The sequence below is a fragment of the Rutilus rutilus genome (genome assembly GCF_951802725.1).
Source record: "Rutilus rutilus genome assembly, chromosome: 1".
Taxonomy (NCBI): Eukaryota; Metazoa; Chordata; class Actinopteri; order Cypriniformes; family Leuciscidae; genus Rutilus; species Rutilus rutilus.
In genome coordinates this window covers 70,155,633-70,170,377 of record NC_140209.1, presented here as the reverse complement: position 1 = coordinate 70,170,377, position 14,745 = coordinate 70,155,633, and the positions used below count along the sequence as shown (strand labels likewise).

Genomic DNA, 14,745 nt, shown 5'->3' with positions numbered 1-14,745 from the left:
ACTCTGTGGGGTCGGCATGCATTTGAAGTCTCGTAAATTCAGGCCTGCTGACAGGCCGTGTGCCTTTACCTGTATGACAGCCGCTGAATGCTAATTTGTAACAAGCTAAACTCATTAGGCCTCAGTCACGGTCTGACGCGCGTCCCGGCTCATCTTAGCCAGAGCGCCACAGTGCTCCAGTCTCGAGTGGGACAGCTTCAACCCGAGCGTATAAGGCATGCTTTGCTTCAGGCACACCCCGAACGCACACACAAGACGACGTTTACAAGGTGAGGGAAGAGGAGGACAGAACAAGACAAAGAAACATACCTCTACACAAAACACGAATGCAGACGAGAATGATTGGTCCAATGCTTTTACAAGTACACTTGTAGGTTTTCGATCGGTAAGATTTACTAAGGTTTGCGCTCGTCAATTCACCGGTGTCAATTCACCAATTTCCCACCCCAAAAAAGCACGTCTTAAAGCAGAAGCTAACCGGTAGATTGCGTTGGTCGTCAGTAGATCACGCGCAGAACTTTCAACTCCTATCGGTGCTTTTTTGGAATTACCTGTTTAGTAAATATCAGGCGAGGCGTCAGTTCGGGCAGGTCACGTTAGTCAAGTCACCTGATCCACGTCTACCTATAGGAATACGACGCCTATCACTGTATACATATATAAGCTCCTTCAGTATTATCGACCGCTATCGCGTTTCTCAGGAGATAATTACCCTCCTCCCTCCCCAGCTCCACCTCTCGCCCAGTCAGGATTCGGCATTATGATTCCCCCTTGAATCAGAATAAATTCTCGAATTATGTTGTAACTCTTGAATTAATGATCTGCATACATTCATGTTGGTTACCCTAAGAGGGGTTATTGCTGCTCTCCTGCTCTTATCCATGCTAGACTGCCCAGAACAGAACCATACCGCCAATCCAAACTGTATGCTAATTGTCAATCGTATTTGACGATAGTGGTCCTGACAGAACTGGCCCTATGTATCTCTAAGCTACATCATGTTTCCATTGAATTCAGTTGAAGTGTGTGTGTGTGAGTGCACTCACGGTGGCCTGGTTCTGGCCGCTGTACTCGGCCTCCATCTTGGCGAGGCGTTGGTTGGTGTCCTCCAGCAGCTTCTGGATGTTGTCTGTGTGCTTCTTCTGCATCTCAAACTTCTCCTGTTCCATCTCCGCCACCGCAGCATGAAACTATGAACCAATCATACAATAGAGCTCAACAAAAGGGATCTGGGATGGGGGGACTAAAGGTGCCCATTCAAAAAAATGAACTTTTCAAGACCCTGAAATACTTAAGCAATGGTTTATGCTAGTGTGATTTCAAGTATGGAGAAAACTGTCACTAAAAACAGTGAGTGATCTTTGGTGCACTCTGTAATCTCCACTGTCCACTGGATACAAAACCAGCTAATGTTACACTGGCGACATCTGGTGCTCTTCGGTCATTTTTGACCGAAAACTTTTACGTTTTTAATTTTTTTTTAATTGTTTTACTTGGTAAAGGTTTTGGCACTTGCACTTGTACACACACAAAAAAAAAATCATGGACATGATTCGAACAGGTTAAATGGTCCTGCAAACCCATTAATGGGAGACAAATTTCATCTAGTGGAAACTTTTGGTACTGCAGCAAAACAAAATCTGACTGAAAGCTCTTTTTTGAGACACTAATTTTGTTTAGATTTATGGTTTTGCTTGCAGTTTTAGAGTAAAACTTGATTTTGAAAACATGTATCTCACATAAAAATTAAAAATTGTATTTTTGTGCATTTTTAATAACAATACACGTGAAATGATGTTACTTAAGTTTAGTTTTTAAAACTTTTTTCACTTCAGCAATAATCTGCCAAGTGTCGCCTTTGAAAAGAGATCAAACTTAAGTCTGTTGCTCTAATAAAGCATTTTAAGATTTACGACAGCTTGGAAATTGAATTTTCAGGTCTATGCTCAAAAAGTGAATAAATGGATTATAAATACAGCGTAAATATAATTTAGTATAAAAAAATCCCCTAAAAATACAAAGTATTAAATAAAAAAACAAAAATAATCTGTCATTTTTGACCGACACGCAAAAGAGCACCAGAGGGTTAAATCAACACAATTCACAATGATGTTCATTGTGTCAAAGAAAACTAGATGTTTAAGTTTGTGAGACATAAAAAGACGATCTCACGTTGCCATCAGGCCTTCCTTATTGTTGAGCCCTGAACACGAGGCCTACAGAATATTACGTTTAGAAACAGAGAACAAAGAGAATGTTTTATAAGGCCTGAAGCAAAGATAGCCTTCAACCAAAAGCCTGTACAGAGGCAGGGGTCAGATTCTCCAGGAAAAAAAAAAAGAGAGAATTTGTGAGTTTTTCTTTTCTATCTCTATCTGCAATAAACATACACATCTACAGAGCACTCAGAAGAAGCTGGATTTTTGAGATTCTTTCTCGGACTCAGACGGGATTGGCTGAGCTCTAAAACTCACTGAGTGTTCAGTGTTCAAAGGAGGGACAGGCCTGTGGAAACCTGAGCCTTTTCAACCCTTCCTTACCTTCTTCTCCCATTCGTTTTTCAGAGATTCAGCACTTTGATCAGACATTTTCTTCAGCTCGCTGATCTGTTTCTCTTTGGTCTGTCGGATGGCCTGGGACTCTCGCAGCAGGCTTTGAACTACAGGGGGGAGAGAGAGAGAGGCAGACACAAACATTCAGGCCTCTCTCTGTCTTCTCGAACCCCAGGCCGCCCCCAAGTTATAGCACCACTCTTCTTGACTCAAAAAAGAATAAAAATAAAAGTTAAAGAAATGGGTATGCAAACAGCAACAGATATCTCAGTGTAATGCGAGTTAAGGTGAAGTCCATTACAGCAGAAAGCCATAAAAGGTTAGTTGTGTGAGTGATTTTAACATTTTAGGCTGGTGTTGTTAGATTAAAACAGCTGTTCCTGAAGTTACCAAGTACCCTTCAAGTTTAGTTTATGCCTGACATCAATTCCACATCCACTTTACTTTTCAGGAATGTCATCATTAAAGGCCGCCTGATATCAAAATGTACGTTTTTTTAGCTTTTAGTATGAATATGTTGGCCTTAAGGTTATGAATAAGCTGGTGTGCTCCAAAACAATGACAAAATTCACATTTAGGAGATTCAAAACTTACAGTCTCTCACTTCCGCTAAAATAGATCAGGGATTTTATGACATCACCCGCGGACTCATCACATCTTCTGTCCAATCAAATGCTCTCTAGAATCTGAAGCTCCGCCCCCTGTACTTTAAACAGCACCTGGCTGAAGCGAGCGTTGACACACAGAGCAATATGGGTGGGAGTGTGTGTTCGGTTGCTCAAACGCTCGAGTTTTATCCCGTTTTCCAACCGTACGTTGGTTAAGAATGAAATGGCTAGAATTTATTCACTTCTACTATTGAATCCAGCGTATCATCAGCGCTCAGATTCGCCGTCAAGTACGACTCGCAGTCTGAGAGGAAAACTAAACGCTATTGGCTGTTTGAAAAGGGGGAGGAGCTATTCAATACGTCCCGCCTTTCAGTGGAAATGACGTCAACGCATCAAACAAAGCTGAGCAATCCAAGGCACTTCAGTGCGACTTTAAGAAAGATGAATTTGACTGAAGAGTTCTCAATAAATAATTAGCACGTTGTCAGTTAGCATGATAGTAAATTAGTCAAACTGAAAAGCGCACTTTGTGATTTTGCTGACCGCCTCTCGAGTAACTTTCCTCTAACAAATACCTGGTTTCTGAGGACTACAAGGAAAAGCCAAATACAAGACATCAAATCACAGATCCTGCTTTTCCTGAGTGGAAAGATAAAGCCTTTTTTGTGTGTGAGTGTGATTCATGCTTGTAACACAAGCCTGTTTACAAGGTGCCGCTTTTGTTGGGTCCTCTGAGCAATGTTTTAAGGGCCGTTTTATTATTATTATAGATTATGAGCTCACCTCTCTTCTCCAGCCTCCGAACCGTCTCCTCCGCCTCCTTCTGCTTCCCACGATACATGCTCTTCAGCTCATCAATCTCACCGTTCTTCCGGTCCAAAATCTGAGAAAATACACACAAACCAGACTTAAAGGGCCGTTCACACCAAGAACGATAACTATAACGATAACTATATTTGCGTTCGCACCAACGAACGATAACGATCTGTTTATTCTAAGCTCGCGCGCTGCGGTTTCAAAGTGTGTACAACGTCATTGAACATGTTTCAATATAGTGGAATAAAAACAACACCTAGGGCCCTATTTTAACGATCTAAGCACGTGGTCTAAAGCGCACGGCGCAAGTTCACTTAGGGTGTATCCGAATCCACTTTTGCTAGTTTAACGACGGGACAAATGGTCGGTGCTCCCGGTGCATGGTCTAAAAGGGTCGTCCCTATTCTCTTAATGAGTAATGGGTGTGTTTTGTCCCTATTCTCTTAATGAGTAATGGGTGTGATTTATGATTTACATGCGTTAAACCAATCAGAGTCTCATCTCCCACTCCCTTTAAATGCCAGTTGCGCTCGCGCCATGGCGGATTCGCTATTTACATGGATGCCAAGTTCCCAGATTTAAAGTTTGGGGTTTGTTAAGGCCTTGGCCGACATCAAGCGAGCGCTAAGCATCTGTCCGCACAAGTCGGACCTCGTAAGGGGCTTTTCACTCGTAAGGTCGTCAGTTCACTGGTGGAGAATCCAAGACCTTAAAAGGCTGTTTTTGTCATAAATGATTCTGAATGAATCTATTGAGTAAATGATTCAATGACTCACTCATAATACACAAAAACACACGATTTACTGGTGTAATGATGTAACCTACAAAGGGGGTCACTAAACGAACCAGTGGAAGATTGGTGGAATATCAATATATCAAAGATTGATATTCTGAATCAATCTTTTTGGTTCAAAAGAATCACTTGGATGAATCAAAATCGTTTTGATCGATTGGACATGGTAAATTGGCCTCGGTCACTTGGTGAGACAGATCCCTCTGATTGGCTGTTTAGATTAACGACCCTGTGAACGAGAAGAAAAACGAAAGTGATGAAAGCAGGCAATCAATGAAATCAAGAGGGAACACTTCCAATACTTTCATATTTTTAAAACGACATGGCCGTCAGGAATGAAGCAAGTGAAGTCCAACTGATCAATATGATTCATATTCAAAATCGAAAGCTTTGTTTACTATATTCGCAGTCCTAGTTTAATTTTTGAATGACGAATATATACTACTGCCACCTGGTGGTATGGAGAGTTACAGTATTTAATCTCAAACCTAGTTGGCCTTTAGCTGTTGTCTTTGTGGTGTGTTCAAGCGACAACTTAGTCAGCTTTCGTCTGCAGTCGTTTTTTTGATGTTGTTTTGATGTGTCATCATAACCTTTAGATGTTTGTTCAGATTCACTAACTCTAAGCATGAGCAATAGCAATAGTGATACTTGCATTAGCAAAACAACACTACAAACAAGCAGCATTCATGACACTGAGACGACAGATGACAGAACGTTTATGTTCCAGACTTTCCAGCTAATCTAAGAGCCATAAATACATTTCAGTGGGAACAGAGTTTAAATAGAGGTTTGTGGTGCTTCCATATGACAAGCTAATGCTGGCTGCAGATTACAGAGGATAATGTTCTTATTCACAAGCATGACCATGAAGGAACTCGCCCTCTCCTGCGTCACTGAATGCTGGAATTTGCTGCTTTGAAGCCGACATTTAGCGGATGGGGGGGCAAGATCCCCATTTTTGGCCCTTTCTTCAGCAAAGGCTTTTTGCTTAAGTATATTATCTGTAACAGTAGCGTAAGCTTAAAGCAGCGGATGACAAACCCGTATGAATCTCACATTATGCTCTGGGAAGGAAGACCACTCCAGGAGACGCACCCATGACCCCCACTGACAAGTTGTAGTGTTTTGGTTGTGAACCAAACAAATCATTCACTTCTTGTGCACTGACATATTTTTTTTTCGCTCGCTGAAGTCTCTCCCTTTGGCTTTGGTTGCTTCTCCCTGAGTATAGCATGAGCAAATAGCATGTCATTAGCATGCATTAGCATATGAATAGCATATCAACTGTTGGACCTGCTGAATGTATACGCCCTTCACTGAACAAGTCTATGGTTTTAGAGTCTGAATGACTTGAAGCAGTCCTGAATGGACTGGCACTTGTTCTCGGACAAACTAAACAAACTGGGACATGGCATTTGTGAATGTGCTGAATGAACAAGGTATTTCATTTGTGAACAGGGATCTGCTGACCAACAGTGACTGAATAAAAGGGGGCATTTGATCAGTCAGTTCAGTATGTGAATCCACTCTTGTCAACAATGAGAGAAATGAGGGAAGAAGGAATAGTCCATTTTATGGCTGTGTAAAAATGACTTATAAATAAGAATTGTACTAATACATTTAAAGGAGTAGTTCACTTCAGAATTTAAAATGTCCTGATAATTTACTCTCCTCCACGTCATCCAAGATGTTCATGTCTTTCTTTCTTCAGTCAGAAAGAAATTAAGGTTTTTGAGGAAAACGTTCCAGGATTTTTCTCCATATAGTGACTTCAATGGGGTCCAACGGGTTGAAGGTCCAAATGTGAGTTTCAGTGCAGCTTCAAAGTCTCAACACGATCCCAGCCGAGGAATAAGAGTCTTATCTAGACAATCGCTCATTTTTTATATCAAAATGTATATACTTTATTCTGATTGGCTGTCAGTGTTTTATTGTTAAACAGCTCAAAATTCGTTCCAAAAGTGATCTCTACGATATCGTTCCTCATATCTTTATTGTTATAGCTGTGGTGTGAACTTTGCTGTTCTTTAATATTGAGAATGATTTTTAGAACTATATCTTTATCGTTATCTTTAGTTTATAGTTATCGTCATTGGTGTGAACGGGCCTTTATTCCTCGGCTGGGATCGTGTCGAGATTTTGAAGCTGCACTGAAACTCACATTTGGACCTTCAACCCGTTGGACCCCATTGAAGTCACTATATGGAGAAAAATCCTGAAATGTTTTCCTCAAAAACCTTAATTTCTTTCTGACTGAAGAAAGAAACACATGGACATATTGGATGACGTGGAGGAGAGTAAATTATCAGGAAATTTTAATTCTGAAGTGAACTAATCCTTTAATTAGACCAGTGCACTTCTTGTATGTCTCTCTAATCAAACACATCTGATTCAGGTCGTCAGTTCAGAGAATCCAAGACCTTAAAGGGATAGTTCACTTTGAAATTAATTTTTGATATGTTTTAGCTTACCTCAAGGGCATCCAAGATGTAGGTGTCTTTGTTTCCGCAGTAGTTTCAATTTTGATATTTTTAGGTCAAACCGTTCTTGTCTGTCAGTCATATAATGCAGGTCGATGGTCACTGTCTCAAAACACAAGCACAAAGTCCAAATTAAAACAATTCCCCATCGTCCAAATGAAACAATTCCCCATCGTAAGTACACATTGATGGCCTAAGACACGAAACGAGCGGTTTGTGTGAGAAAACGAACAGTATTTATATCGTTGTTATCTCTTGAACACAGCCGCGTCCAAATGATCTGACGGCGCGGGCGGGTATAGATATATACATAGATGTCGCCTTGGCTACGGTTTCGTTCCAATGAACTGCAGTAGCGAAGGCGACATCTAGTGTATACATCTATACCCGCCAGCGGGCGGGTATAGATATATACACTAGATGTCCCTTGGCTACGGTTTCGTTCCAATGAACTGCAGTAGCCAAGGGCGACATCTATTTATATATCTATACCCGCCCGCGCCGTCAGATCATTTGGACGTGTGCTGTTTTCACACACGTCCTTAGGCCATCAATGTGTACTTATGATGGGGAATTGTTTAATTTGGACGATGGGGAATTGTTTTAATTTGGACTCTGTGCTTGTGTTTTGAGACAGTGACCATCGACCTGCATTATATGACTGACAGACAAGAACGGTTTGACCTAAAAATATCAAAATTGAAACTACTGCGGAAACAAAGACACCTACATCTTGGATGCCCTTGAGGTAAGCTAAAACATATCAAAAATTAATTTCAAAGTGAACTATCCCTTTAAAAGGGCTGTTTTTGTCATTAATGATTCTGAATGAATCTATTGAGTAAATGATTCAACGACTCACTCATAATACACACAAAAAAACACACTAATTTAACTGGTGTAATGATGTAAACTACAAAGGGGGTCAACTAAACGAAACCAGTGGAATATTCTGAATGATTCTTTTTGGTTCAAAAGAGTCACTTTGGATGAATCAAAATCTCCACCACTACTCACAAGCATGTTTAACAGCAAAAGAGACCACATGAATATGCAAAACAGACATGCAAAAGTCGCTTATTGAAGTTCTCTGTTCTCTGGAGTAAAAAAAAAAAAAAAAGAAGAAAAAATGGATAAAAGGAAACGGAGTGATCTTTCCACTGAAAACAGTGTTACGTATTCTTTTTGATGCGTCTCAGGAGCACGTTGAGTGTTAACATTCCAGACTCTCTGAAGCATGAATGAGCGCTGCCAGTTTCTGAGAGGACTCGAGCCTCAGCTCTGAGGAACTCACTCATGACCTTGTCCCTCATCTCTCAAAGACCTCTACGGTGGGCTCCCGGACTCCAACGGACCGGTTCTGCGAGTCCTCAAACAATCCGCCCATTGTGCGACACAGTGTGGGCTTTTGATGAACCCAAGGAATTCAGAAATCCTTTGTGGCGGGGCGGGACGGAGCCAAGTGTAACCCGTATTTAGCGAGCTCCAAATAAACAGCAGATCTGCTGGGCTTGTTCCCAGTCTTGAGCTGTGGGTGATAAGATGCCTGGGCTCAAGGTGGGGCATTTCAGAAATGTGTTTTATCTGATGCGGTCTGGCCGTTTGTTGGGACCGCTGTAGCTCCTTTGATGGCCTGACCTTCTGCAAGCCGCCTGTGTCCGAGTGGGAGTTCAAAGACTGTCGGCCATTGTCTCAGTGAGGGTGGACAACATCGTCACAACCAGGGGTCTGTAAATCTCAAAGGACCCTATGGAGATCAACGGCTCCGAGGACATGACAGGGCACACGAAAGCGAGCCCACCAACGGACAGCTCTGCACAACACTGCATGTGTGTGTGTGTGTGTGGTGTTTATAGGGTCTTCAAAGAAAGATGCACCTGAGCAAATATTGACATTCTCAGAACAGAGTCTTTCAGAACCAAACAACGGCGCTCATTAAGAGCAAAGCGGACACAACGACAGACCGAGAGTTCATGTAACGTTGAACACAAAGAATTGGTGAATTAATGAGTTCAAGATCCAGAGGAAGCCATTGAGGCTACTTCGCTCCCAGTCCACACTGGAGAAACTAAACAAGAATAGTCCTCATCAACAAGAGCGCATATTTACTGAAGCACTCTCTGAGGTTGGGGATGATGAGGCCTAATAAACCTTATTCACAGCAGCGCCATCTCTGATTGTTAACGGGAATGAAAGTGGGTTGAAATGTTATTTAACCCTCTATGGTATGACGTTGCCAAAGGCCAACAATTAATTCCTACTAATTTCCTTGTTATTCAGAAAAAAACAACAACAATATATTTCACAATGGGAAGGCCTTAAGGTAGCCAATGATGTGCTGTTTTTAAGTCACATGACATTTGAATGTCCCTCTAAAAACTCTCTTTCCCACTATCACCATCACACCTGTTGAAGAGCTCCAGAAAATGCTCTTTTATAACCTCATTTCTAATCATCTCTTCTCAAGCGAGCAGCATCTTTGATAAGTAAATTAGATATTTTTCTTCATAAATCAACTTTGTGTAACATAGTTTTACTGTAAATTGAGAAAATATCAATGTTTCCATATGGCAACGCTGTACCACAGTGGAGTGTTTATTGTAGTATAGTTGTATTTATGTATTAATAACAAACTGATTTCTTCATTTCAGAAAATGAATAACGCAACAGAAATGTTACGGAAAGAGCAAAAGTGCAGAGTTCGCTCTTCCATGTGATGAGAGTGAGGATGAGTTAGCCAAATGATTGGGAATGATAGGGATTAAATGGTAGGGATCTACTTATTTTTGGTTTGCATGAGTTTCAAGTATATAAATCTATCAATTTCTAAAAGAAATGTGCAATTAAATAGAAAAGAAAATCATAATTTTATAGAAAAACAACTTATTTGACCATTTTCCATTGTGGTTTTCCTAAGTACCCCTCAAAATATATTTTTTCTAAATTATTTTTTGATTTGTATGATTGAAGCTATTTCATGTAATAAAAACTTATTCTAACAAATATTTCATGGTTAGAACATTAAACTGTTTTTTGATTGTTCTGCTGACGAGACACTGCAAAATATCTTAGACGTCAATATGAGCAATATGAGTTTTATACAGCCTTTTTTTTAACAGCGGATGCCATTGAAAACATGGTAAGTCTATCCCTCGCAGCCTCACTTTCATGGCGCCACTCTGAATAAGGTCAATACAAAAGTGTTCAGTGAAGAAAGGTTGGGAATAGCTGGCGAAAGCACCATTTCAGAGCTGGTTTTTCCTTTAAACGCCTCCCAAATGTTATTATTTCCTCCCTCTGAAAAGTCAGCGAGCCCATCATCAGTGGATTATTTATCCTGCCAAACAAGAGTAGTCCTCCTCATCAACAAGAGCTCTTACATACAGACGTACTCTCTGAGGTTGGGGGGTGATGGTCTCTCATAAGGCCTAATACAACAGTGTTCAGGAAAGAAATGTTGGCGAAAGCAGCGTTTCAGAGCTGGTCTTCCCTTCAAACACGGATGCAACTTGGTTCAAACCAAAAATGGCCTCCCAAAAGTTATTATTTTCTCTCTGTGAAAATCCGGCTCGGCCATCAGTGGATTATTTATCCTGCTTTTTGTCCATCAGAAGTGCACTCTGTTGCTAAGCTCATCATCCGGTGAGACGGTGGCCTGTGAAAGATGAAAGCTTGCAGGCAAGAGCGAGGGAAAAGAGGAGGTTAAAGGGAAGTTCCTGGAACATTTAGGGACACACAATTTCCCCCATCGTCTCCTTAAAGAGCTCTCTCGGACACCTGCAGTCGTAACAGAGTGTCGAGGACGAGGGCCAGGGGCCGATGGGCTTTTAGGGATGACATGAAAGACAACGGTCTGCCAAGAATCATGCTACGGCTTATAAATGCTGGTGACATCTGTAAACCTAGTTCATTTAATAGGCTTTGCTGAAGCAGGATTTCGAGGTGTGATGCCACTGGGAGTGAATGAAACACACCGTTTTTTTAAGTTTCAGAAATATATTATAATACCTGTTTGATTGTTGGTGCAACTCTGGCTTGATATTGCTTTTGGAAAACAGTTTCAACCACAACAATGAAACTTAAATGGGATGTTCGCAGAATCTAACCTGCAAGATGTGAGCAGTCAATCCGTGTATCATCAACACACCTATCATTAGAAACTCATCGTCTACTCTTTAATGCCCCCATTAACAGCAGATTTATTTATTGTTTATGAAGATATCTTGTGCATTAAGCAAACTGAGATGGACGTTGAGTTTTAAACATGGATTGTGGTTATAATGAACACACGTTGTTAATTCAGAGGTCGCGTTAGACTTCCCCAATCTCCATTATTTTGACACAGGGTCGTAAAAAATATATTATTACCCGTCATTTTAATGTTCATATTTTAATAATAGTAGGGCTCTATGATAATAGGCTGTGTTTTTGTCAAAATTGTGATTTTTCTACAAGAAATTGGCTAGATTATGTGTATTTATTTAAGAGAAAGTTGAAAGTTTGTCCAATAAATCGCAATAACTTTGTGCTTTATTACTTTTGATATGAAACAAAGTCCCAGCTTTCAAATTCTGTCCATTTTATCACAAAATTCAAACAATAAATATTGTTTTGCCACTCTTTAATGTGGCACGAGAGATCATATGGACTCACAGAGATGGATTATTTGTGTTTTGTAGAATTTTGAAATTTTCATTTTTGGGCAGAGTATTTTCAGAAATCGTTGACAGGTAATCGATTAAGAAAGCAGTGTCTGTGTCGTTCACCTTCTGAATCTCGGCATCATGTTTCTGCTGGATCCTCAGTGTGTCCTCCTGATGTTTGGCCTCCAAGACTTTAGTCCTCAGCTCAACCTACAAATGAGAAACAGATCAAATGACACGATGACAATGACCATTTTTCACTCTTTCTGACTATTAAAGCACTATTGTATCCCTTAAAACTCATCTTTGATCACCAAAATGACATATTGATGTCTTCATGCCTAAACTATCTTGAATGTAACTCGACACCTTTGCCTCATTTAGTATTTGCGGTTCTATGAATATGCTAATGAGCCCCGCCTCCACTCACTCACTCAGCTCAGAGATCCACTCGCTCAACTGACTGAGGTAAACGCTGCACAATGGTGTCGCTCTTTACAACGTCGGACACATAACAGTAATTATTATGATTAGCCTTTTGCTTGATTGTTATCTAACAGCTAGTAATGTGTTGCTAATGCTACACAAACCATGTTCCCGTTCGCATCTCAGAGTCAGACAGCTTTCTAACAATCAGCATCTTCAGAAACGCTTTGAACAACTCAGAACGTCAGTGGAGAAAGGCATGTAGTTCATCATAACATCGTAATATACATCACACACCCGCTACAGTGCTATATCTACCCGTTTATCTAGTACTAGTCAAGATTGTGAGATATACATTCGCAATTGTGTTATAAAGTCAGAATTATGTGATATAAAGTTGCAATTGTGTTATAAAGTCAGAATTGTGTGATATAAAGTTGCAATTGTGTTATAAAGTCAGAATTATGTGATATAAAGTCACAATTGTGTTATAAAGTCAGAATTATGTGATATAAAGTCACAATTGTGTTATAAAGTCAGAATTGTGTGATATAAAGTCACAATTGTGTTATAAAGTCAGAATTACGTGATATAAAGTCGCAATTGTGTTATAAAGTCAGAATTGTGTGATATAAAGTTGCAATTGTGTAATAAAGTCAGAATTACGTGATATAAAGTCGCAATTGTGTTATAAAGTCAGAATTGCGTGATATAACGTCAGAATTGCGTGATATAAAGTTGCAATTGTGTTATAAAGTCAGAATTGTGTGATATAAAGTTGCAATTGTGTTATAAAGTCAGAATTACGTGATATAAACTCGCAATTGTGTTATAAATTCAGAATTGTGTGACATAAAGTTGAAATTGCGAGTTATAAGTCAGAAATACGTGATATAAAGTTGCAATTGCATTATATAAAGTCAGAATTACGTGATATAAAGTGGCAATTGTGTTATCAAGTCAGAATTAGGTGATATAAAGTTGCAATTGTGTTATAAAGTCAGAATTATGTGATATAAAGTCAAAATTGCGTGATATAACGTCAGAATTGCGTGATATAAAGTTGCAATTGTGTTGTAAAGTCAGAATTGTGAGATAAAAACTCGCAATTGTGTTATAAAGTCAGAATTGTTAGATATAAACTCACAATTGTGTTATAAAGTCAGAATTGTTAGATATAAACTCGCAATTGTGTTATAAAGTCAGAATTGTTAGATAAAAAGTCGCAATTGTGAGTTATAAAGTCAGAATTGCGTGATATGTAGATACAGGATTTATTTCCTGTATCATAAATCGATGAACTTTTGCTTAAAAACAAGGAAAAAGGCTCTGACGATTGTCACCCCAGATAAAAAAATAGGAACAAATTCAATTTATTCTTCCATAATTTTGTGACTTCTATGAAAATTTCCACTATTCTGCCTTTGATTTGTGCTCCAAGAAATTGGTACCGTCCAATTATTTGTATATGAAGTGGCATTCTGCATTATATGTATTGCTACTGAAACAAATATCAAAAAGTATCACATTGAGTTGTTTGCTCATAAAGCGCTCTCTCTCTCTCTCTCTCTCTCTCTCTCTCTCTCTCTCTCTCTCTCTCTCTCTCTCTCTCTCTCTATATATATATATATATATATATATATATTAGGGGTGTCGCAATATACCGGTATTGACGATAATCGTGATATTCAAAGCATGAAATATCGACATCGTGTTAATTTAGAGCAATACAATATACCGGTATTGGCGATATTGGCGTTTTCTAGACGCAGCGCTCGTCCGCGCCCGCGCAGCTAGAGTGAAACACTCTGTCCACACCATACCTGTCAACATTTGGGTACCAAAATACGGGAGACCTGTATCCGGTTCAACCACATGCGGTTTCATGTCATCTATACATTACACACCCCATCGCCAAATCATAGAAAAATTCAGTTAAGACAGTTGTATTCATCTTAACAATACACAACAAATCAATATACTGAAAAACAGATTTCTAAAATAAGGTATAGGCCACAAATCTGTGAGTAGGCTATGTTTGCAAAACTGAACAGGTGATGTTGTGTAATATTCAGTTACTGTAAGAAACTGTTCCAGCGGATGGAGTTTACTGGTACTGAATATTACACATCACCTGTAGGGTATACTCCATTAACTGGAATAGATTTTCACTGGAACTGAATATTACATCCAAATATTGTAATGTAATCAATCAGCATATTGTTGTGTAGTTTCACCTATTGGAACAGTATTTCACAATTTTTCACAGGAACTGAATATTACAAACAACGATTGCGAAAGAACGATTTACAAAACAACGATTGCGAAAGAACGATTTACAAAACAACGATTGCGAAAGCGTGCACGGATTATGAATTTGTTCACTGTTACCGTTGTACGTAGTTTTTTTCTGTATAGTTC

General features: G+C 39.6%; 1 protein-coding gene across 4 annotated transcripts in view; it reads right to left on the bottom strand.

The window, feature by feature from the left end:
* Positions 1 to 14,745, bottom strand: part of cep112 (centrosomal protein 112) — a gene marked incomplete at its 3' end in the record, with an annotated part of 206,419 nt that overhangs the window by 152,254 nt on the left and 39,420 nt on the right. For all 4 annotated transcript variants that reach the window (XM_084416954.1, XM_084416955.1, XM_084416957.1 and 1 more), the window contains exons 9-12: positions 12,022 to 12,108; positions 3,947 to 4,046; positions 2,541 to 2,659; positions 1,047 to 1,190 (exon numbers count right to left, since the gene is read on the bottom strand). In XM_084416954.1, the coding sequence (XP_084273080.1) occupies positions 1,047 to 1,190; positions 2,541 to 2,659; positions 3,947 to 4,046; positions 12,022 to 12,108 (450 nt within the window). The remainder of the gene's footprint in view (positions 1 to 1,046; positions 1,191 to 2,540; positions 2,660 to 3,946; positions 4,047 to 12,021; positions 12,109 to 14,745) is intronic.